This window comes from Sitophilus oryzae, unplaced genomic scaffold (genome assembly GCF_002938485.1).
Source record: "Sitophilus oryzae breed Bouriz unplaced genomic scaffold, Soryzae_2.0 scaffold_179_pilon_pilon, whole genome shotgun sequence".
NCBI lineage: Eukaryota > Metazoa > Arthropoda > Insecta > Coleoptera > Curculionidae > Sitophilus > Sitophilus oryzae.
The window spans coordinates 1068246-1091532 of NW_022146501.1; the positions used below are offsets into that span (position 1 = coordinate 1068246).

The window sequence follows — 23287 nt, forward strand, 5'->3', positions numbered from 1 at the left end:
TAACCCAAACGGTTTTCGAGATTTTCAAAAAAATCTGTTTTTTCAATTCTATTTTTATTTTTATATAGTAAAATTCAAAATTAATTAATGATAATTTTTTTCTAATTCTTTCAAGTCTGATGAGACATGAAAAAATTATATGATCACGATTCTTAAACGAAAAGCCGATTTTTAGCGGAGGAAAGAAGATTAAAATCTTCATTTTTTTAACCTTTGTGAAATAATGTTACTCTAGGAACTAACAAGATCTACTAAAGTACAGTGTGTCCCATTTTGGTTGAAATAGAAAAAAATATTTTTGAAGACATGAATTAAAGTAATGTTTTCTCAAACGGAACAGGAACACCTTGTATATTTATAAATCATATGATCCGGCTTGCTTTGAGCTGTTGATAGTAATAAATTGGTATTTACTAAAATATTCATACACATTAAAATTTTATTTTAAACTGTTACCACTGAATCTCTGAATATAGTTTTTTTATGTTTAACTGGATTAATTATAAAGGGATGAGTTTGCAAGTATCTATAAGCTTGCCTGATAGCAATTCCCAAGTCTCCGATATTGCTGTAGTTGCCCCGATATATTTCATTTTACAAAAAAATCCCTAAATACAAAAATCGAGAACGGAAAAATTTGGGGATCTGGGAGGCCATCGTATGGGTCCATATTGGTCCAAATTCATTGGTTTGGGAAATAGTTGTATATAAAGTTCTCATAATTCCAAAGTTGTGAACTTTTTTATTTTGTAGATTTATCTTCCAGTGACGAAAACTTATTTTCAAGACCCTGTATAAACGTATCTTATTATGTATTTAATACAAAATTAAAGAGCAAAATTGTATTAACATTTCAGACATTATCAACATGATACAAATATAAAATTTCTGTTTCTTTTAAGTACTCTATTCTTTCTTTAAACTCACTTTTTATTAATCTCGGTCCTTCCTTTTTTATACCATCCGGTACCAAATTATTGTGTTTCATTTTTCTTGACCATCTCGATGACCCACTCAGGGATTAATTTATTCATATCAGTACGATTTAACATCTATAATCTGGTTTTAAGGAAGAGAAATTGGTAGATTTATTGAATGAAATTTCATTTAATTCTGATGTTTTGAAGGTTTTTAAAAAACCTACTTAAGATTTTTGAAAACCCATTTTTTTTGTTAATTCTGATACTTAGAAATATATAAATTTGTGACTTGTGAAAATAGTACCTTATGATATAGTACACCATATGATCGAAAAAAAAAAACGGCGTCAAAGACGGCTGGGAAAAGACAACGATAACAATTTTGGCGAGGTCAAGCCCTTGACGTCATTTACATGGCAACTTGGTCCGCGCTCTACTATATCTTATTATAGTAACTTGCAAAAAAAAATAAAAAAAAAATAGATAAAATCTGAAGGAAAGAAAACAATAATTTTAAGACACTATTAATATATTTTTTTATATTCTAGTTTTAGTATTGTAGTTCTTCTTACGCTATACCGTATAAAAGAAAAAAAACTGCGTCCAGTTGGTGTGGAAATGACTCTATCGATGACATTCCCCATATAAATTTACATAAAAAATGACAGCGATCTTTATTTCCACGCCATCTCTGGCGACGATTTTTTTCGATCGTATTGTATTTTACTGTAATTTAAAAAATTAACTTTTAATTTTTATAAAACCTTTAGAGTGACATAGAAAAGACTGAAAAAAATATATACAGGGTGTCCCAGAAATAAGTACAGATATTTTAACTGGTTGTGTATTTCGACCCCAGAAACACCAAAAAAATTGTTGGAATTTTTTTAGTTAAAAAACATTATTTCTTGATAACATGGCAACATAGGTAAGGAGACCCAGAAAAGATTTCTCAAAATTTAAGCAAAAATATATTTTTTTTAATTTTCAAAGAAAAATAACTCTGTTATTTTGGACTTATTCGAAAAACGGTAAAGAGAAAATATGTTTTTTTTATCGAGATCTACCACCCCTTAAAATATCTATACTTATTTCTGGGACACCCTGTATATTCGTTAAAAATCACTTGTTGAATCAAAGAGTTCAGTTAAACTCAAAGTTCCTAATATCGCCATATACATCTCGCATATAAACTATGATATTTACATAAAAAAATAATGGATTAAAACGACTTTTTTACGTAAATTAATATAGGAGCTTTAAAAAATCTAACAGCTTTTTTTGGGTGTGGGAACAAGATTATTTTTGACCTACTCTTAAATAGTTCGAATTCATACCGTTAGGTTGAGTAGTGTTAAAAAAGGATTCATCTGCTAATAATACTGTTGACAGAAAGAATTATTTACGCAAACATATTTCTAGTAATTTCTCCCAATATATTATCAACCTCATATGTGTGAGATTGAAATAGGAACAATACGGGGTATCCCAGAAATAAGTGCGAGTATTTTAACTATAGTTGAACCCCAGAAACACGCTCATGAAAGAAAATTTTGCGAAAGAAAAATGCTAAAAATATTTTTCTTGACAAAATCAGTTATTTTTACTCCGAACAGAACATGCCATTTTTTTTTCAAACGCCACAAATAATTTTTTAAACAACTTCAAACGTTCCAAATAATATAAAAAGATTTAAAAGTTATATGTAATTATATATCGAGAAACTATGGTTACGCTCGTTGAATTTGACACTTTATGTTAGTTTAATGATATTATATACATATATGATTTCGTACTTTTATGCTTAGGCGTTAAAGTGCTTTACTTTTATGCCTAGGCGTTAATAGTTATTTTTTATACAAGACGATAAAATAGTATTTTATCGTCAACTGAAAAGATTAATTCACAATTTCGGGAGACGATAATGCTATTTTATCGTCGTATAAAACAATATTTTTTTCCCTAGCGAGTTACGTTTTAAAAAATATTCAGAAATTATTATTTCAAGGAATTTATTACGAGTAGTAAAAAATATTGTGCCGGGTTGGCGTTGGTTTCTTTGTAATTTGACATTCAAAGAATTTGACAAATAAATAAAGCTGTCTCATGGCTGTCTCTTTAGTTGTCAGTTTTGAGTCAATATTTTTTAATTCTCTTTCGTGTCTACTTCCATTTAAATCCCGAATAACTTATGAAAAGAAATACAAAAAGTTTCAAAAATGGAAGCAATTAAAAAACGTGCGAGAAGGAATAAAGTTTTTAACCTATCCTCGCTGTTAAAGTATCATTTAATGTACCCTGGTGGTTGAAGTACTATTTTATCTACTATTTTTGATAGATATAAGGCATATTATATTTTATATTGTCAATCATGTCGCGAAACTTAATACTTTTGCGATGTTTGAAAAAAAAATCATTATTTTAAACTTACTGAGAATATACCTACCTTTTTTAATATAATCTGCATTGAAAATAAATATTAACATAGCATTCTATGTCACCAATCAATTCAAAATAAATTAAAATACTGTCGTAGAAGGCTTGATAGAAAAGAGGATGTCATAGATCAAATAAAAAAAAGTAGGATTTCGAGAAAAATCATTAATTTTAATTTTTGGAATTTTTCCTAACGACAAAAACGAATTTCACCTACAGCTTGAGGGGATTTCTTGCTAGACACACACAGACATATAATATATTTAAATTAATTACTACTTAGTCATTTACAGATAAATAATTTTACACATTACAATCATTTATATATTTTACTGAATGAATTTAAGCTAGGTATACATTAATCTATTGTAACTATTTTTTATCAGGAATATTTCGGAAATTTCCTTCAAAAAACAGATGTTAATTTAGGTTAAAAAAACGATAAAAAACAATCTTTTTGGCACTGAATTCTACATTTAAATATTCAAAAATATTCAAGCTAAAATAATAGAGGTTAGGTCAGGATTAGAAATTTAGAATAAGCCTGACTAAATCACAAATTAAGACTTGGTTTTGAATAGTATACCCAAGTACCCTATAATAGATTTTTTTTTCTAAATCATTTGTATATCATATACAACTATAAAAAAAAATTAGTTATAAATATATAAACAGTTATTATTTACATCAACAAAACTCACCTCCTTAACATCACTTAAGGGACATAAAGGACCATTATTACCCCTTTCCCGTTCAAAATATTCTAATAAAGTCGCGATGAGTTTTTTGCAACGGCTATTAAGTTATCTGTACACTTCGCACTAAAAGAGGTTCTAAAAAGAACAACGTTATGGTATTATAACTATAATAACTGATACAATATTTCTATTTTATTTTTATATGTTCAGATATATTTTAAATTACCTCTTACTGGTCATATGCTATAATACGAAGTTCCAGATGCTTGACACTATCTACAAAAAGCTTAATTGTTACAACCAATTAGACATGCTGATGTACAGAGCGTTAAAAAAGACCTAGAATCATCCTAATTGTCTTCAGATCGTTGGGCAATCTTTCTAAAAAGATATACTGTGTATTTGTATAAATTTTACGAGAGTATAATACAGGGTGTCCTGATTTTTGTGGACATAGAACTACCACATATATACAACGGCTATTAAGCTGTCTTGTACACTTCGCACTAAAAAAGGTTCTAAAAAGAACAACGTTATGGTATTATAACTATAATAACTGATACAATATTTCTATTTTATTTTTATATGTTCAGATATATTTTAAATTACCTCTTACTGGTCATATGCTATAATACGAAGTTCCAGATGCTTGACACTATCTACAAAAAGCTTAATTGTTACAACCAATTAGACATGCTGATGTACAGAGCGTTAAAAAAGACCTAGAATCATCCTAATTGTCTTCAGATCGTTGGGCAATCTTTCTAAAAAGATATACTGTGTATTTGTATAAATTTTACGAGAGTATAATACAGGGTGTCCTGATTTTTGTGGACATAGAACTACCACGTATATACGTTTAAAAGTTGCGATGAGTTTTTTACAACGGCTATTAAGCTGTTCTGTACACTTCGCACTAAAGCAGGTTCTAAAAAGAACAACATTATTTATTTAAACCAAAAACTCGTTATACCAAACTAAAGTGTCAAAACGAATGACAGTGACAGGAAATAAATAAATAAATGTGGCACATTGACATTTTTTACAGCAGAGCTACCACCTGAATCCCCAGCGCGAAAAAAATTAAATTCCAGTTAGCCAGCTCGGCGGCGAATATGTCCATGGTTTAGCAATTCTATGCCCGAGGAATTTTGGACACCCTGTATAAAAATAAGACGGTAAAAGTGAGACATACTTTATTAAACCGGTTACAGAGGCCTAAATCAAGAACAGGAAAATTATTCGACAGCTAAAAAAACGTATCATCCTTATTTATAATGACGTAAAATACAACTGATGATTTTGGAGAAAGTCCAACAATTTTTTTTATAACAAATTCTTTTTTAAGGGATTTAAATGTATTAGTTCATGTCATTTTATGTGTTTAATATATCGTTAAATACATATAAAAAATACCAAAGCTATAGTCAAAAGTTGTTTAATTAAAATTAAGTAGTTAAATCATGATCAGAATGAGACCGCTTGATATCAGATCGCACGAAGAAGCAAAGAAATCGTTACCTTGACCTAGTAGAGCAAAATGGAGGATGGGAAAGTGAATTAAATAACTGAGAGATGATGTTTAACCGCCTTGATTGCATGGAAATGAAATAAGTGTGGTTTTCTATAATATTTGAGACTAATCTACTTCTTTTTTTTTGGTCAAGTTTTCAAAATGTTATGTTTTTTTTATTTTTTTAGCCCTATATCCTTGATTTTTTTAGCACACTGTATATAAATATATCACCTCTAATTCGTAAAGCCGATTTTTAGAGGAGAAAAAAAAAATAAAATCTTCCTTTGTGAAATATGTCACTCAATACAAATCGCCAGAAAATGTCTTTTATACTCCTTTACACTCACGAATTTTTTAGAATTTTTTGAAGGGGTCGAACAGTATGAAAAACATTGAAACTCATTTTTTCTAAAATCTTTTTCTTCTAAAATCTTCACGGACTCGTTTTTTTAATAATTTTTATGTTTATTTCTGGGAAGAATGTATTTTTAACGAAAATCTATTTTCTAACGCACCTTTTTAAACCAAACAAAAATATGAGCTAGTTAAAACAGAAGATTTTAAAAAAAAATGAGTTTTTAATTTTTTTCAAATTGTTCCACTACTTAAAAATTCCTGAGTGTAAAGGAGTATAAAAGACATTTTCTGACGATTTTTAGTGAGGTTCTGTAGTATGGCAAATGGCAATTAAACAAATATGTCATTTATTTTTATTAGCAAACATAACGGCATTTTATTTTATAGCTCCTTACGGTCGTGCAACTCATGTAAACATACTAATTATTTCTCTAGAAAATCTGCAGCTCTATAATTTACGGACATCGTAATAACATAAATAAACTTATAGGTAGAACTACTAATTTAAATTTAACTTTCCCATATAAATACAGCATCTTTTCTATTTACTGTTTCCAACTGATCACACAACTTGCCGTACTACACGTCGCGTCGTATACGATCACCTTTATTTACCAACTCAAACACCGAATTTGTTGAAATTAAAGATTTACATTATTCAGCCTGTGTCCTGTTAATTCAATATACGCCTGAAGTTAGCGGTTTAGCAGATTTTCTACCGCAAAACAAACAAATAAGTAGACTAGGGTACTGTAAGAATGCAAGAGGTCACCCGACAGCGGCCTGTGAAGGTTTAACACACACTATAACAATGAGAAAAGTCAAATAGAAATTTTTTTCAGTAGTTAAATGCGAAAATAAACTATAAAATGTCATAAAAATGTATTATTGTAGTAATAAAGTTAAAGATAATGAAGTATTTTTGGCCAGTAGTCATTCTGTAACACCCACAGTGGACCAAACACGATAGAAATGAATAATGCTTAAGTTTTTTTGGGACAAAAAAATGAGAAAAAGTGGGACAAAGGCTTGGTAGATGTTCGTAGCAATAAAAATGTAAGATTTTTTAAAGTGGGTAGTCAATTTTAGTAGCCCACAAGCTTTACGAGTATATACAATATGATCGAAAAAAAAACAGCGTCAGCGATGGCTATGAAATGTACCCGCGACGACTTCGTTCGCGTTGAATTAATCATTTGTAATGGTGTTTATCATCACCATTACAAATGATTAATTCGATGCAAAACAAGAATTTCCATTAACATACAAACTGGACAAAATTTTCTCACATTTATGTCAGCATGAGAAAAAACAATATGGCGATATTAACTTATATAACTTGGTAATATTTGAGGGGTAGGAATTTGACATTCGAAAAATCCGTTTGCCAAAAATAAGCTTTTTACGTCAAGCAGTCTAAGCAGAACCGTGGTTAATGAATTACCCAACTTTTTGAAACACCCTGTATGATTTTAAAAAAAATTTAAAATATGTAAAAAAAAACAAATAAATTATGCTTGTCCAAGCGTTTTCCCGAAAGACTAACCGTTTTTTAAATAACAGATATTGTAATATTTGAGGGGCGTTTTCACCCTCTTGGAATTTGAGATTCCAGAAACACCTCCTTATCGAACCTCTACACCCCACAGTTAATCCGTTTGCCAAAAATCAGCTTTAAACGTCTAGCAGTTTAAGCAGAATCGTGATTACTCAATGGTCATATTTTATAAAATACCCTGTATAAATTTATAAAAAATCTTGAAATATGTAAAACAACAAAATAAAATATACGTGTTTAAGAGTTTTTCCGAAAAACTCACCGGTTTTTAAATAAAAAATATTCTAATATTTGAGGGGTTGTTTCACCCCCTTAGAATTCGAGTTTCGAAAAATCCCTTCTTATCGAACCTCTACACCCTAAAGTTAATCCGTTTTCCAAAACTCAGCTTTTTACGTCAAACGCTTTAAGCAGGATCGTGATTAATCATTGATCAGATTTTTCGAAACACCCTGTATACATTTTTAAAAAATCTTAAAATATGTAAAAAAACAAAATAAAATATACGTGTTTAAGCGTTTTTTCGGAAACTTGACCGTTTTTTAAATAAAAATTATTGTAATATTTGAGGGGTGGTTTCACCCCCTTGGAACCGGAATTTCGAAAAATCCCTTCTTATCGAACCTCTACACCCTAGAATCAACCTGTACGCCAAAATTGAGCTTCTTACGTTGAGTGGTTTGAGCAAGATCGTGATTAATCAGTGAGTCAGTCACTTAAGGATTTTATATATTAGTATATATCATATTATATCATATGGGGAATATCATCGATGTTCATTTTATTGATATTTAATTAATATTTAATTCATTACAAAGCTGTTTTAATTTTCTTTCAGCTGAAGCTGACGCTGAAGCTCTACAATCTTCAGGAAGATCGGACCCAGAAAGCAAGCCATCATATTTGGCCAGCATCATAGGCAAATTGATGAAGGAAGTCTCTGCCATGTTCCAAGACGGTTTAGGAGGCTTCATGAAAACAGCCAGGGAATCAGATGACGAAGAAGACGACGAAGATGACGACAGTGACAGCAATGTGACAGCTGTCGAAGCCAGGAAGTCCTCGGAAGGTATGTTATCATAGACATCATCATAAACTGTAGAAAACACTATATGTTGACGTATTTTTGTGTTGTGTATGTGTTTTGTGTTCACTGTATGGTACGCATATGAAATTTCTAAACTTATTTCTATTATAATATACAGGTAGGGTTCCCAACTTGAGCATCGGCGATTCCGAGACAATTATTTTTAAACTTTTAAATAATTGAAACAAGACATTAAATATTAGAAAATAAAATAAATTATGTGTGTAGTACACATTTTTTCAGTTTCCAGGTCCCGGCCAAGGCAAAACTTTCGCCGGGACAAACTTTCTGATTCCTGGTTAATCCCGGCTAAACCGGGACGGTTGGGAATACAGGGTGTTTCGAAAAATTACTGTATATTTCTTTTCATAAACGTACCATGCTCAATTATTACTATCACAATCAGGACTAAAAAACGCCATACCCATTCCATTTCTTACTTACAACATCATCAACATCATTGTATCAACATGTACATCATCATTAAAAGAAAATTCATTTATTTTGACATTTACAAACCTTGTTTTTGACAGCTTCTAGTGACTCCAAAAGTTGCAGAATTATTTTGAATTAGTAACACTGGTGTGAAGCAGATATAAACCACGAAGAAATCACACTATATGTTTAAAATACCCTGTGATCGAAAAAAAGGGGTCAAAGACGGGTTGGTAATGACAATCGATGATAATTTTGTCGAGGTCAATCTCTAAAAATTGACATACAGCTTAACACTAATTATAGAAAGATTAAAAAAGAATAGAACGTTTCCAACCATAAATATATTTCCATAAAATAGTTATTTTTTATACAGGAGGATAAAACATTATTTTTTTCCATAGCGAGTTACGTTTTAAAAAATATTCAGAAATTATTATTTCAAGGAATATAGTACGAGTAGAAAAAAATATTGTGCTGGATTGGCGTTGGTTTCGATGTAATTTGACAAATAAATAAAGCTGTCTCTTTAGTTGTCAGTTTTGAGTCAATATTTTTTAATTCTCTAATATATTCAGGCTGAGGCGACAAACGCCATATCCAAACTACTTCCATTTAAATCCCGAATAACTTATGAAAAGAAATACAAAAATTTTCAAAAATGGAAGCAATTAAAAGACGTGCAAGAAGAAATAAAGTTTTTAACCTATCCTGGCTGTTAAAGTGTCATTTAATCTACCCTTGTGGTTAAAGTACTATTTTATAGTCTATAAAATGAATAACTTTGAATTTTGACAGTTATTTTTTACCAACATGGCAAATATAAAATCCCTCTATCAAAAAAGTTACTGATATTCTTTAAATTGAGTGCCTGAACTAGCCTGAACGAATCAGATAGGTAACTCTTTTTACTTTCGTGAAATAGAAAAGGAAAATAATAAAACAAGTGACAATTCTTCCTCTTCTTGCAAAAATCAACACGAAATGTCATAATTGACAAAAGTAAAATGTCATAAGCTTTTTTCTAAATATTAGACCAATGCCGTCTCTATTAGAACAGCCACGGAGCGAGATTTATTACGTCACGCTAGTTAGATAATACGGATTAATAAATATGTTGGAGAATACATGGAAACATAATTATTCCTCGTATTTTTGGTTTGTATTTTAAAAATGATATAGTTTACATGAAATATACATAATATACAGTTCATAAATACAATATAATATATACCTATTTATTGTAATAAATACTTTGGCTAATAAACATGAACCATACAAATGCAGCAAATGTTTTACAATATACAAATAATGAATAGGTGGTACATAAGATAATGGTTAAAATGTAAAATATATTTTAAATTTTGGGGTTCGAAAATCGATCTAATTTAACAAAAAAACATTCAATATCTACTAATAGTGATGTATTATTATTTGCATTCACAAAATTTATTTATATATTATAATGTTTACTGCAATTAATAAACTAATATAAACTTGTCAAAAGATGACCACATATTTTTTAAAATTATTATTCTTAACACAAAAACTATCTACATTGACTATGGAGTACGATTTCAGTCATATTGTAAAACATTTGCTGCATTTGTATGGTTCATAGTTTATCTGCTAAAGTATTTATTAATATAAATAGGTATATATATTGTATTTATTAACTCTATATTATATATATTTCATGTAAACTATATCATTTTTAAAATACAAACCAACAAATCGAGGAATAATTATGTTTTCCATGTATTCTGCAACATAGTTATTAATTTGTAGTATCTAACTAGTGTGACGTCATAAATCTCGTTGGAAGGCTGTTCTATTAGAGAGGGCATTGCGTCAGCATGGCCGCAAGTTGCTAACCTAATAAAATTAACACCAGAAAAGCCCGCGGGAACTGTCAAATTCAAAGTTATTCGTTTTACAGACTATATCTACTATTTTTGATAGATATAAGACAATTTTAACAGTTAGTATGGAAAAAAATATTTTTTCTTTAATTTTAAACTAAACCGTCATCAAAAATCATTTTCTACGTCTAGGTTTTGACCTAGCCAGAATTTACATCGATTGTCATTTTCCACCCTTTTTGACGCTGTTTTTTTTTCAATTATATACTGTATTAACAACAATCTTGAGCAGATATAAATCACACTACTTAAAATAGAATATTACACAAACATATATTACAAATTTCTTTTGAACCGAACAAAACAATTTTTCTACGGTTACTCTGACGCTCTTTTATATTCGTATTCCTTCTTAAACTCTGTATTTATGTCAGTTTAAATTAGTACTAGGCTGTTAATCAGTTATGTATATTTATATCGTGTATTTTTCTGCGTACTACTAGAAAAAATATTGACAGTAAACGGTTCTGCTCGAAGACAGATCATAAATATCACCGGTACTAATAGATGCTCAATAAAAATGAACGGTTCTCCCATATGGCGGTACATTAGAATTGTGGATTACTTTGTAATATTGGCACTGTCCATCACATGCTTTATGGTGCTACATATTATACCTACAGGTTTGGTGACAATGTTTCTTGTTTTATGGCAAACAAGATTTCATAAAGAGCACAGAACACACGTAAGAAACCTGTTGGTTTGATCTAGATCTAGAAAAATCATTTGAAAGAAAGTTTTTTTAGATTTGTTTTGAAATTTCGCAGAATATCTGATTAAACTTAACGTAAAAAATATTCTTGATCATATTTTTTCCTGTAGTTTTTTTATAGAAATACACTTTGATGAACACCCAGTAAAAATTATTTAAACTTGAGTGTTTTCAGTGTACAGGGTGGCTCGAATTCGAGGCTCATCATTGGGATTTCGGAAACCGTAAGAGATACAGGATCGGTTAAAGGGAGACAAAGTTGCGCAATTTGATGCTGAATAAAATGCCGTATTGCATTTTGAAAAATTCCGAATATTTCCGAATATATTCGATAAAAAACCCGGAATTTTCAATTTTGTTTTTTATTGTTTCCCGGCTTTATTTGATAAGATAACTTAAAATGAAAAACACATTTTCATGGCCAGTTTTTCTGCTCTATAGCTCTGTGTGATTAAATATTGACTCTGACGTTTCGGCTTAATTAAATCCTTTCATCACTTTTAAAACACTATATATAGTCACTTTAATATTTGCCGACGTTTCGTACAGAAAATTCCATCACCAGAATATTTTATGAAAAAAAAAAATAAAAAATAAAAATGCAATACGGCATTTTATTGAGCATCAAATTGCGCAACATTGCCTCCATTTAACCGTATCTTTTTCCTGTATCTCTTACGGTTTCCGAAATCCCAATGATGAGCGTCGAATTCGAGCCACCCTGTACAGGGTGAGTCAACGATAGAGTAGAGTTTAGTGATGTAAAATTTCCAGAAATATATTTTCGGAAACATTTCCTGAAACATTGGAAATATATGGAAATATATGAAATATTTTAAAAAATAAGAAAAACTGAAATATTTATTTATAAAAATCATAACAAAACATCGCAAAACACGAAATGAGTTATTCTCCAAATTAAAAAATAAATTAAGGTTAAATTTGTACAAAAAAAATATTTTTAACACACTAGTCGAGCAAGAGGCATGTCTTTATCGCTGTCATCAGCATCACACTCAATAGCTTTTTTCGTTTTCCTGTTATTACCGATTCTGAACCGTCCTAGAACTCTGCAGCGCATGCGCAAATGAAATAATGTCTTCATATTTCCTTCTGCGCATACGCATCACAGTTCTAGGACGGTTCAGAATCGGTAATAACAGGAAAACGAAAAAAGCTAATAACGTTTTCTTGCCAGTCTACTTCCTCAAAATCTTCAATAGTATCGGAAATAAAAATTGATCTATTGCCGTTTCCTATTTTCTTCAGCAATTTTTCATTGTGGGATACGTAGAGTAGCTTAGCGGCTCTATCATTAGTAAGCCTGTTTCTCTTTTTTGAATGAATATGACTATAAACGCTAAAACTGCGTTCCGTGGCAGCCGAAGATACTGGCAACATCAAAATTCGTGAAGCTACTTGTGATAATGAAGATGAAGAATACAGTCCTTTCCACCAGGAGACTGGGTTATCAAAACTACTTTTCCATATGAACTTATTTTCAAATAACTTGCCACTTCTACAACGGTAATCTACTATTTCATCTATTATTTCTTGCTCCTTTATATTGAGTTTATTTTTTGATATATTAAGTATGCATTCTATAGAAAGAATTTGGGTTTCATCAAGTTCAGAACCTTGTGATTTTGGATTTAGTAATTCTGCAGCATAATGAATGGGTTTAATAGCAAATTTTTCTCTTTTGTCAACAAACTCCAACAATTCGGATTTTTCTTTGTCGTCAAGTGAGGACAATGCAAGATCATTCTGAATTAGCCCTCTAATATCACAAAATGCTTTTACAGCAAAATGAATGTCGATCAGGGATTCCCCTACGCTACGACCTACGAGCTCCAAAGGCTTGAGGTGAATCCTCAAACTCGATATATTCACCATATTATATGTTTGTAAAACTGTTCTATTGTAAGTTTAATGTTTATAGGGTTACAAAATATGAAAGATATATTAATAAACATCGGGCTTGAATCGTTAATGACAAGATTTAAGTATTTTTAAAAATATTTCCAATATTCCCAATATTTCCGAGACACGTTTGGAAATTTCCAATATTTCCATTTCCATGGAAATATTTCTAACGGAAATATTTCCATTTACTTTTTTTAAACACTAGTAAAGCCCATTATCTCATTTGTTTGGAGGTTTACAAAAAAAATGTTAAATATACGAGTTATAGGGAAGGTTAAAATACACATTTTAAAATTATTCTAGAGTATACAGGCTGCTTCAAAACAGTGTGGCGGATGTCACATGTTTTTTTTTAAATGCAATACCCTATTTTTTATTTTAGTACTATAAGACTAGATGTAGATTATCTAGAAAACATTTTCAGTGTGTAATGGGACGGTTTCGCGGCAGTAGATGCTTGAATTATAAACCAGAATTGCTGGCTTGAATTATAAACCAGAATTGCTGCGAGGAAAAAAAGCTTTACATTATGTCGAAGAAAATTCCTATATCAGTAGTTGTCATTATATTGCTAAAAATTTATTCTAACTCTTTGGGGCTAAAATGGTGTTAAATATTGAATTTTTATTTATGTTTCTCTCCATTGATATAGATATAATAGTTATAAACACTACAACCAGGGGTAATCTAGTATTACCTTAATCTATGGCTATTAGTCCCAAGGGAAAGCCCAAGTGTCATCTTTCATAATATAGAAATACACCAAGAAATTCACGACTGTTGATTTATAATTAATATAAACTAATAATAACAATTGTAACTAATTAGTAAACTACTCGTTAATTAAATTAATAATAAATATTTTTGTTTTGTCAGGGAGTATAAATAAATAAAACAAAAGTAAAAGTTGAAAAACTTAAAATAAGTCGCCAAACTATTAAAAATAAGTATATGATATACCTTAAGTTGAAGAATTTTGTAAAATCTATCAGAAAAAAAAGATAATATATAGGGTGCGCATTTTAAAAAATTTTAAATTTTTTAATTTTAAATAATTAAAATTCATAAATATATTTTGAACACCCTGTAGTAAAAAAACACCTAAAATTTTCAAAATGTTAGTGTGGAAGGTGAGTCCATTTAAATTAGCAAAATAAACGTTCGGCATTTAACGTTTTATGTAAAACTGGATATAGGTATTTTTACACAAATTACGAAGGAAATTAAAGATAAAGAATTATACTATATCGTATAAATTTCCAGATATCGCTCGCTCAAAACACGTAACGAAGAAGATAAAGAAGAAGAAGAAGAAAAAACTTCTCAATCTTCTCAAACTTTTCGGTTTCGGTGCTCTGCTCTATAAAAAACTCTGTCTCCTCCTTAAATTCTTCCACGCCGCCCTCCAGCTCAAATTCTACCTGCTGGCCGTGGGCGGGTTCCTCATCAACCTTGTCAAGCTGTGGCACGCTCTCAAGCACGGCCACGCCCAACCGTCCAAGGTCATCTATTACGAGCACGCGCAGCACCAGCACCACTACGGCCACGGCGAGGAGGAAGGCCGCGCCCTCTGGGGGCGCGGCTTGGCCTCTCTTGATGATATCAGCGGCGTAGAGTACGATGCGCAGAGGCTGGGATTTTGGGTTTTGGCCGCTGGATATCCGTAGAACGTTGTAGTTTTGTCGGTTTTTCTTTGTTTTAATTTGTTTCGTGAACGTGTTTTGTGTTGTCGGTGTATGCGGCATCAGTTTAGGTTTTGAGTAATAAAATTCTGGGTAAATAAAATGGTATTTTATCGTCGTGTGTAAAACAATATTTTTTTCCATAGCGAACTACGTTTAAAAAAATATTCAGAAATTATTATTTCGAGGAATTTATTACGAGTAGAAAAATATTGTGCTGGGTTGGCGTTGGTTTCTATGTAATTTGACAAATAAATAAAGCTGTCTCTTTAGTTGTCAGTTTTGAATCAATATTTTTTAATACTCTTTCGTGTCGATTGCTGATTGATTTGGAGCCAGGAATGGCTCGAAACGAAATAAGTAAATTATCAACAGATATTCAGGCTGAGGCGATAAACGCCATATCCAAACTAATTCCATTTAAATCCCGAATAACCGAAAATAAATACAAACATTTTTATAAATGGAAGCAATTAAAAAACGTGCGAGAAGGAATAAAGTTTTTCTTGCGGTTAAAGTACTATTTTATCTACTATTTTTGATAGATATAAAGGCAATTTTAACGGTTGCTATGGAAAAAAAATATGAAAATTATTCACAAAACCATAACTGATGCTGTATTTTCCATAGGATGATTGTGAACTGGAGTTATATATCGAAATATGAAATAGAAAAATGCAGGTAGGTGTATTCTGTAATAAATTAACAATAATATGCATGTCTGGCTGCATAAATACATTTCACAAATTCACACATTTCACAAATCAAGCACTTTATATTACAGAGTACACGTTATAATCAAATCAAAAAGTAACAAATAACAAATTTGCACTATATAATAATAAAAAAATTAATAAAAAAGCATGTAAAGCACTACAAAATTTATATGAAGGAATGTTTGTTGTGCTGTTATAATAATTAGGCCATATTTGCATGTGCAATATTAATTATAAATAAAAATTGGTTGATAAAAGTTAATATTATTATTATAACATATTATATGATTATGTTGCTAAAAATTTATTCTAACTTTTTGGGGCTAAAATGGTGTTAAATATGTAAATAAATGAATTTGTATTTATATTTTTCTACATTAATATAGATATAATAGTTTTAAAAAAACCTTTTTGTAATAATTACATATTTACATATTGAACACTACTTCATATAACATTTTATATTTCATTTTTACTAACAATTTTTCACTTGCTTGCCAAAGTTCTAACTTTTTCTTTAGTCCAAAACTACTGAATATCTTTTAAGGAAATTAATAATAAGGCATTATTACATATAAGTTTATTTGTAATTTTTTAATATCTAATAATAAAAGCCAAATAGTGCCATTTTCTGCTGTCTAAATTCTCAATAAAACATATAAAACAAGAGTATCTGTATTAGGAATAAGATTATGTTTGATCAATTAAAATAAAATATCTTATGATCGAAAAAAAAACGGCGTCAGCGAGGACTGGGGAATGACAATCGATCGCAATTTTGAAGAGGTCAATCTCTAGATGTTATTTAATAAAAATTTACATAAAATTTGTCAAAAATTAACACTGACGGCCAGGTAAACCAAGAAGACGTCTAGGGGTTGACCTGGTCAAAATTATCATCGATTGTCATTCCCCTGCCTTCTTTGACGCCGATTTTTTTTCAATCGTATGGTACTAATTATTGTATATAATGTGGAGGGTTATTTTCAGCAATATTTTGGTAAATAAAAATTCTTTATTAGTGTCATTTTTTTTCTATCCATATTTTTTGTTATTCTTAACTATTACTCTACCAAAATATTGCTGTAAAATACTAAGGTTAAATAAAAATCTACAAAAAATATGAATAGTTTTATAAAACATATTCCTTTCAAGCATTGGATTTTTTCTTGGAATATGTTAGCATACTGTATTTCTTAATGTATAAAATTAATAAACTATAGATAATACCAAATAAACTTTTAGTGACGTGATTAAGCTTGACCGGCACAGCGTTGCCTACTTTTACATATTTTCTTGCAATCAAAATATTTTAGAAAACAAAAAAAAATAATTATAAATATATAAACAGTTATTATTTACATCGACAAAACTCACCTTCTTAATAGCACCTAAGGGACACGAAGGGCCATTACTACCGCTTTCCCGTTTAAAATGATAATGATGAGTTTTTCGCAACGGCTATTAAGCTACTAGTAATTTTTTTTAAGCTTATAGTATCACAAAACAATTCATTTAAACCAAAAACTCGCTTATATGTCACAAAACACCACCATACTAATTAGACAATAAAAAAAACAAATTTAATCACCAAAAGAATAATTATAAATATTTATAACACAATATATGCACGGAGTAAGTATACCAAAAAGTTTTATTACATAAAACTGCACGAATAACCTGTCTGGCCAAACTTTACCGCATGAAATAAATAAAAAATTATATAAAAATAATGAATATATACCCAGCATGTTCGAATTACTATGATGAATTACTTTTGTACTAAACTATCGAAAATTTTTATATAAAAATAAAATTATAATAATTATAACTAAAATACGCATGAAGAATCTTATTCTTTTTAGTTAAAACTATATTTTTATATTTATTAACAACTAATCAATTACTAACAAAAATATCACTAATATTTCACACTTTAGTAGCATGTCTATAACACTTTGTAATCACTAACAACATTAAAAGACATAGCTATTTCCTGATAAAAATAATTAAAACTAATTTAAATAATAAATAAGAATAATAGAGAAAAGTATAAATAACAAGAATAAAATTAAAGAAAATAAAACAATAAAGCTTATTTTTATCAGGAAATCTATAATTCTTTTACTATTTTTAACATTAATTTCTTTTTTCCTCATCACAGACCTTCCAGAGGCACAGTCCAGAGAACTGGACCAGAAACAAAAGAAGAAAAAGAACAAAAAACCGAAAAAAGCTTTCTACAGAGTGGCCAAAGTAGCTCTAATAGCTCTAGTCGTGTTCCTCAAACTAGGTATTTTACTGAAAGCTCTTCAGACAGCTATCCAGTTCAAATTTTTGCTGGTTTCGGTCGGAACATTCGCCATACAGGCTGTAAAATTCTGGACAAACTTCCGTAACAAGAAGAACGACGATCATCACGAGGAGATTGTTTATAAAAATCCCTACGGTGGGGATGAATATTCCTCACCCCCTGGAGCGGTAGGGGGTGGGCCTTATGGAGGGGAATACAACGGAGTAGGGAGGAATCTTAGAGACTCAACCAAAATGGCGTATTCTGGACAGATAAATATGTGATAAAAAAACTGGCTTGTTTTAAATGATGTGGTTGATTTTATAGTTAAAGAAAGTATTTTTAACGAGTAAAAAACTTGACTAACACTTGAGCAAGTTCTGAAGCCTCTTGGTGATTTATTTGTGCATAATTTTTCAGGGTCCGAATTCCATATTGTTGTCAATTACGTGAACAATTAAAAGAAAACTTAGTTTGACTTCAAACTTCACTATTTCATAATATTATATAAAGTGCAAGTATTTTAAGGGGTTAATCTTGTTTTTTTTTCGCAAAAAGATATTGAAAAGCGTGCATTTTCTTTTAAATTTTCCTGTATATTTTAGAAAACTTTTTAGAACTGCCTATTCACTGCAAATTTTCCTACAGTATAATTTCTTAACCTCTTATATTACCATGGTTACGGCACTAAAATGGATTCAAATACAGAAAAAATCCGGCGGCTGTCAAAATTTTTTAAAAATATTATTTTAAATTTTCAAACTTTAATAACTCGGTTATTTTAGATTTATTTGGAAAACGGTAAAGGGAAAATATGTTTCTTTTATCGAGATCTACCAGCCCTGAAAATATTTGCACTTATTTAAGACTCATCCTGTATATTATGTTGTTATTGAGGAAAAAAAAATATTTTTTTCATCACATCGCAAATTGTTAAAAAAAACAATCATGTAATAATTTTTAATTTATAAAATTGTTTAAAAAAAGGGTCGCATCATTTACAACAAATTTACTATCTTAGAAGAACAATTAGTGAGTCTCTTGTTTATTTATTTTTATTTATTGTAATATATTATTTCTTTATATTATTAAACCAAACTTTAGTAAACATTTTCGAGTTTTTTTTTAAATTTATGTTATAATAATTTTTTAAAAAATAATTTTGATTAATATGATATTATTTTTAATAACACTAATGATCATTATTACAGTTGAGGGTTGGAACTTTTTTAGTGTTACAACAGCAAAATAAAACACTAATACACCAAAACACTTTATACATCTATATGATATCAAGTATTATTAAGTGTTTTGGTGTATTATTAGTGTTTCATTTTCACAGCCTATAACACTAAAGACCATTCATATTAGCATTTTGCATGATTTCTATAACAATCCATCCATAGCTCAAAAGCATGACTCGTGTGACTCATTCAGTGACATGTGCAGTGGTTTAAGATCATCCAAATCCATCCATAACATTCATCAGACTCATTATAAGGTGTGTATGAGGTTATATACGTATTTTTAGACTAGTTTTTAATATTTTTATGAAACAACATACTGAAAAAATGTTTTTTTTTCTGTTTTTCCGTAATTTCCAGGCATTTTTTTCAATATGTTGTTTCAAAACCATTTGCGTACGACTTTAAGTGCAGTAAAAAAATCATATATATTGTGGACGTCCAACCTGGTCATCATCCTGCTTGCGGGTGTCATTTTTAATATATACAGGGTGATCACTCATATGAAATTTTTTTTAAATAATGTCACCCTGTATATATACCTTACTGGTAAGTAAATATACTGGTTTTATGTTGTTTATATTTCCCTAAAAGCGTACGCAAATGTTCATATCACCCGCAAGCGGTGGTGGCCAGGTTGGACTTCCGGAAGTGTTCACAACAAAATTCACTTTGTGTGATCATTGTATTCTTTCAGTGATCGAGGACAAAAGTGATGCCAAAGGACACCATCACAACGACAAAATCGCAGACGGAAAAACGAAAAAAGAACTGATTAATGAAGCCATAGTGTTTTTAAAGATTGTTATTTTTATTGCTGCCCTTGCACTAGCTGGCACAGTGTTGGCAGCACTGGCAGGGGTGGGGGTTTTGGCCCTTAAATGCTTGGCTGCAATTGGTCTGGTCAAATTCTTGGCTATTAAGAAATACGCCAGCTCACAACATCACCATCACGAGATTCATCACGACTAAAATGTGAACAAAATCGAAAGAGAAAAAAATCAGTTAAATATAAGAACGATAATATACTGTGATTTTGATTTTGGGATAAGATCTTGTTTTAGTATTTGAAGAATTTTGATTTAGCTTGACTTAAATAACGTTGTTTTGTTGTATGTATTTTTTAATGCTACATCATAAAAAAATAAAAACAAAAAATTTTGTCCAAAAAAAAAAAATTCATCAAAATCGGTTAAGCCGTTTTGGGGGAGAATTTTATATATTAGAATACACATAATTACATAGTGCCATTCATATAATAAATAAAAATTTTGTTAATAAGTAACTAAAATTTTTTGTGCCATTAAGTATACAGGGTGCTTCTGCAAGACCGTGGAAAATATTCTCAATTTTTTTTTACCAGTGACGTTCGTATGGGGTATCGACTGAATATTTTTGAAGAAAAAATAGTGTCCATATGGTTTTTCGTAAAATACAAATTATTTTTAGAATACCCTTTCAATTTAGAACAAATTATGTCTCTTGGTTTCTTTTGTCACACGCACAGCATTCGCAAAAAAAATATTTTAATGTCTAAATTGCCAAAAACAATAAAAAAAATATTCAAGAACCCTTTAGTTTTTGCAACTGATAGGTACGTCTATAAAAAACGTTGACGTTCTGTTAAAATGACATTTACATCGAGTTAAACTTAACAAAATTAACAATTACATGAGGTAAAACCAAAGAGAGTCAAACTTTCTGTATGCTTATTTTCAATTTGTTTTTAATTTTGACTTATGTTCATTAAAATCAAAGAAGCGATAGTCATACATTACTAACATCTACAGATGCATTAGCAATACATTTATATTTATTCTATTGTATTAAAAAACCTCGTTTATTTTTTCTTTTAGAGGCTATCGCTTTTTTTTATTCTGTGCCCTGTGACCCATAAATGCTGACAAATCTTATATTTGCGAAAATCACCCTTTCTTAAATAAGCTCTATGTTCTTTAATTCGAACATTTAAAGGTTTATATGTTTTACCTATATAAAATTTATGACATTCACATGGAATGTACGTAAAAATAAGCTATTTTCAAATTTCAAATCATATTAAAACAAGATCAATCCTACACTATAACTAAGCTTCTTCTACTGAATAGAAGACCAATTAAAAGAATCTATAAATAATTTTACAGCCAGAAAAAGCTCGAGCAAGTCAAAGAGACAACTGAGAAAAAAGAAAAACAAGGAAGGCATCATCACAAAACTGGTCAGATTCATCAAATACTTACTCTACGCCGCTGTATTATGGATCATGATCAACACAGTCTTGTCCATGTTCAATTCGTTCCTGATGTTCAAGTTTGTGGTGGCTGTGATGTGGGCAGTGGCTCTTTTAGCGGCCAAGGTTTGGCACTTGTTCAAAAGCGGTGGTGATCAGGTGGTGATCCACGAGGACGTTCACCACGATCATCACTACGAGGATGATCCTCATTTTGAACATGTGCCAGTGGACGATTGGAGCGGATGGAAAGACTATGCTTCGAGGAAGGATTATGCTTCGAATTTAGCTTACAGAGGTCAGAAGCAACAGTCTTCTGGATTATTGTCATCATGGTTAAACTAACCTACTGTTTCGTTAGAGTTCATGATGTTTTTTTGTTAAAGTAGATGATTCTCTGTAGCGGTACATGGAATGTTTTAATTCTGTATGTAAATCGGACACATTTGAAGAGAACTATGTACAGGGTGGGTCAAATTCGACGCTTTTAAATGGAAACACCCTTTTCTATAGGAGATTTCGTTAAATTGAAAAAAAAATCAGGTTCGTATTTAAAAAAATTAAGTTGATGATGGCCGCCAGAAACGTCACAGTCAATATTTAATCACACAGAGTTATAGAGCAAAAAAAGTGGCCATAAAAATGTGTTTTTCATTTTAAGTTACCTTAACAAATAAAGCCAGGAAAGAATAGAAAACAAAATTGAAAATTTCGTTTTTTTTTTCGAATATATTCGGAAGTATTCGGAATTTTTCAAAATGCAATACGGCATTTTATTGAGCATCAAATTGCGCAACTTTGTCTCCCTGTATCTCTTACGGTTTCCGAAATCCCAATGATGAGCGCCGAATTCGAGCCACCCTGTATTTACCAACACGTTTCTTTTTATTTTCTGTTTCTTTATTTTTATGTTTTTATTTTTAATTTTATTTTTGCCTTTAATTTTTTTCTTAAATATTGTTATTGTAAATCTAAGGTATCTAATAAAATATTTTTCTTGAAATAATTTTAAACAAATTGTGTACAAAATAAATGAAGCTTAAAAAATATCATTAGGTATTTGTATTTAAGTTCTTAATAGTAACTTAAACATTAATTATGTTATATTATATTTCACTTGCGAATTTTTTGTAATTTCACAAAATAATATAATTTTTCAACTTGTTTTTTATGAAATTATAAAAATATATCTATATTAATAGAATAATAATGTTATTTACGGTGTTATTTTGGATATTTTTATTAAGATTTACGTTGCCTTTTAAAATTGTAGTACAGAATGTTGAGCCATCGTCCAACGTGACGTCATATATATTGTCGAGCTCTCTCAATCTTTTTCTAAACAATACAAACTGATTTCAGACACACCCGCAAACTCATATTTTTTGACAAATAACGATGACGTAACGGTGAACGATGACTGAACAGTCTCTACATTATTTATTTTATTGTTTTATAATTAAATAAATTCAAAATGCCCAATCGACAACATCGTACGTCCTATGTGGTTTCAATGGTAACCAATTAAATGTTTTTGATGTAGAAAAACGTTTGA

General features: G+C 30.0%; 1 protein-coding gene across 6 annotated transcripts in view; it reads left to right on the forward strand.

Annotated features, from left to right (window-relative positions):
- The window catches only part of LOC115882762, a 28090-nt gene that overhangs the window by 471 nt on the left and 4332 nt on the right, over positions 1-23287 (forward strand). For 3 of the 6 annotated variants that reach the window (XM_030901002.1, XM_030901006.1, XM_030901003.1), the window contains exon 2: positions 8324-8554. In XM_030901002.1, coding sequence (XP_030756862.1) covers positions 8324-8554 — 231 coding nt within the window. Of the gene's footprint in view, positions 1-8323; positions 8555-18129; positions 18827-20199; positions 21188-21646; positions 22265-23287 lie in introns of those variants that run through there. The other 3 variants (XM_030901005.1, XM_030901001.1, XM_030901000.1) reach the window with 3 other exon arrangements.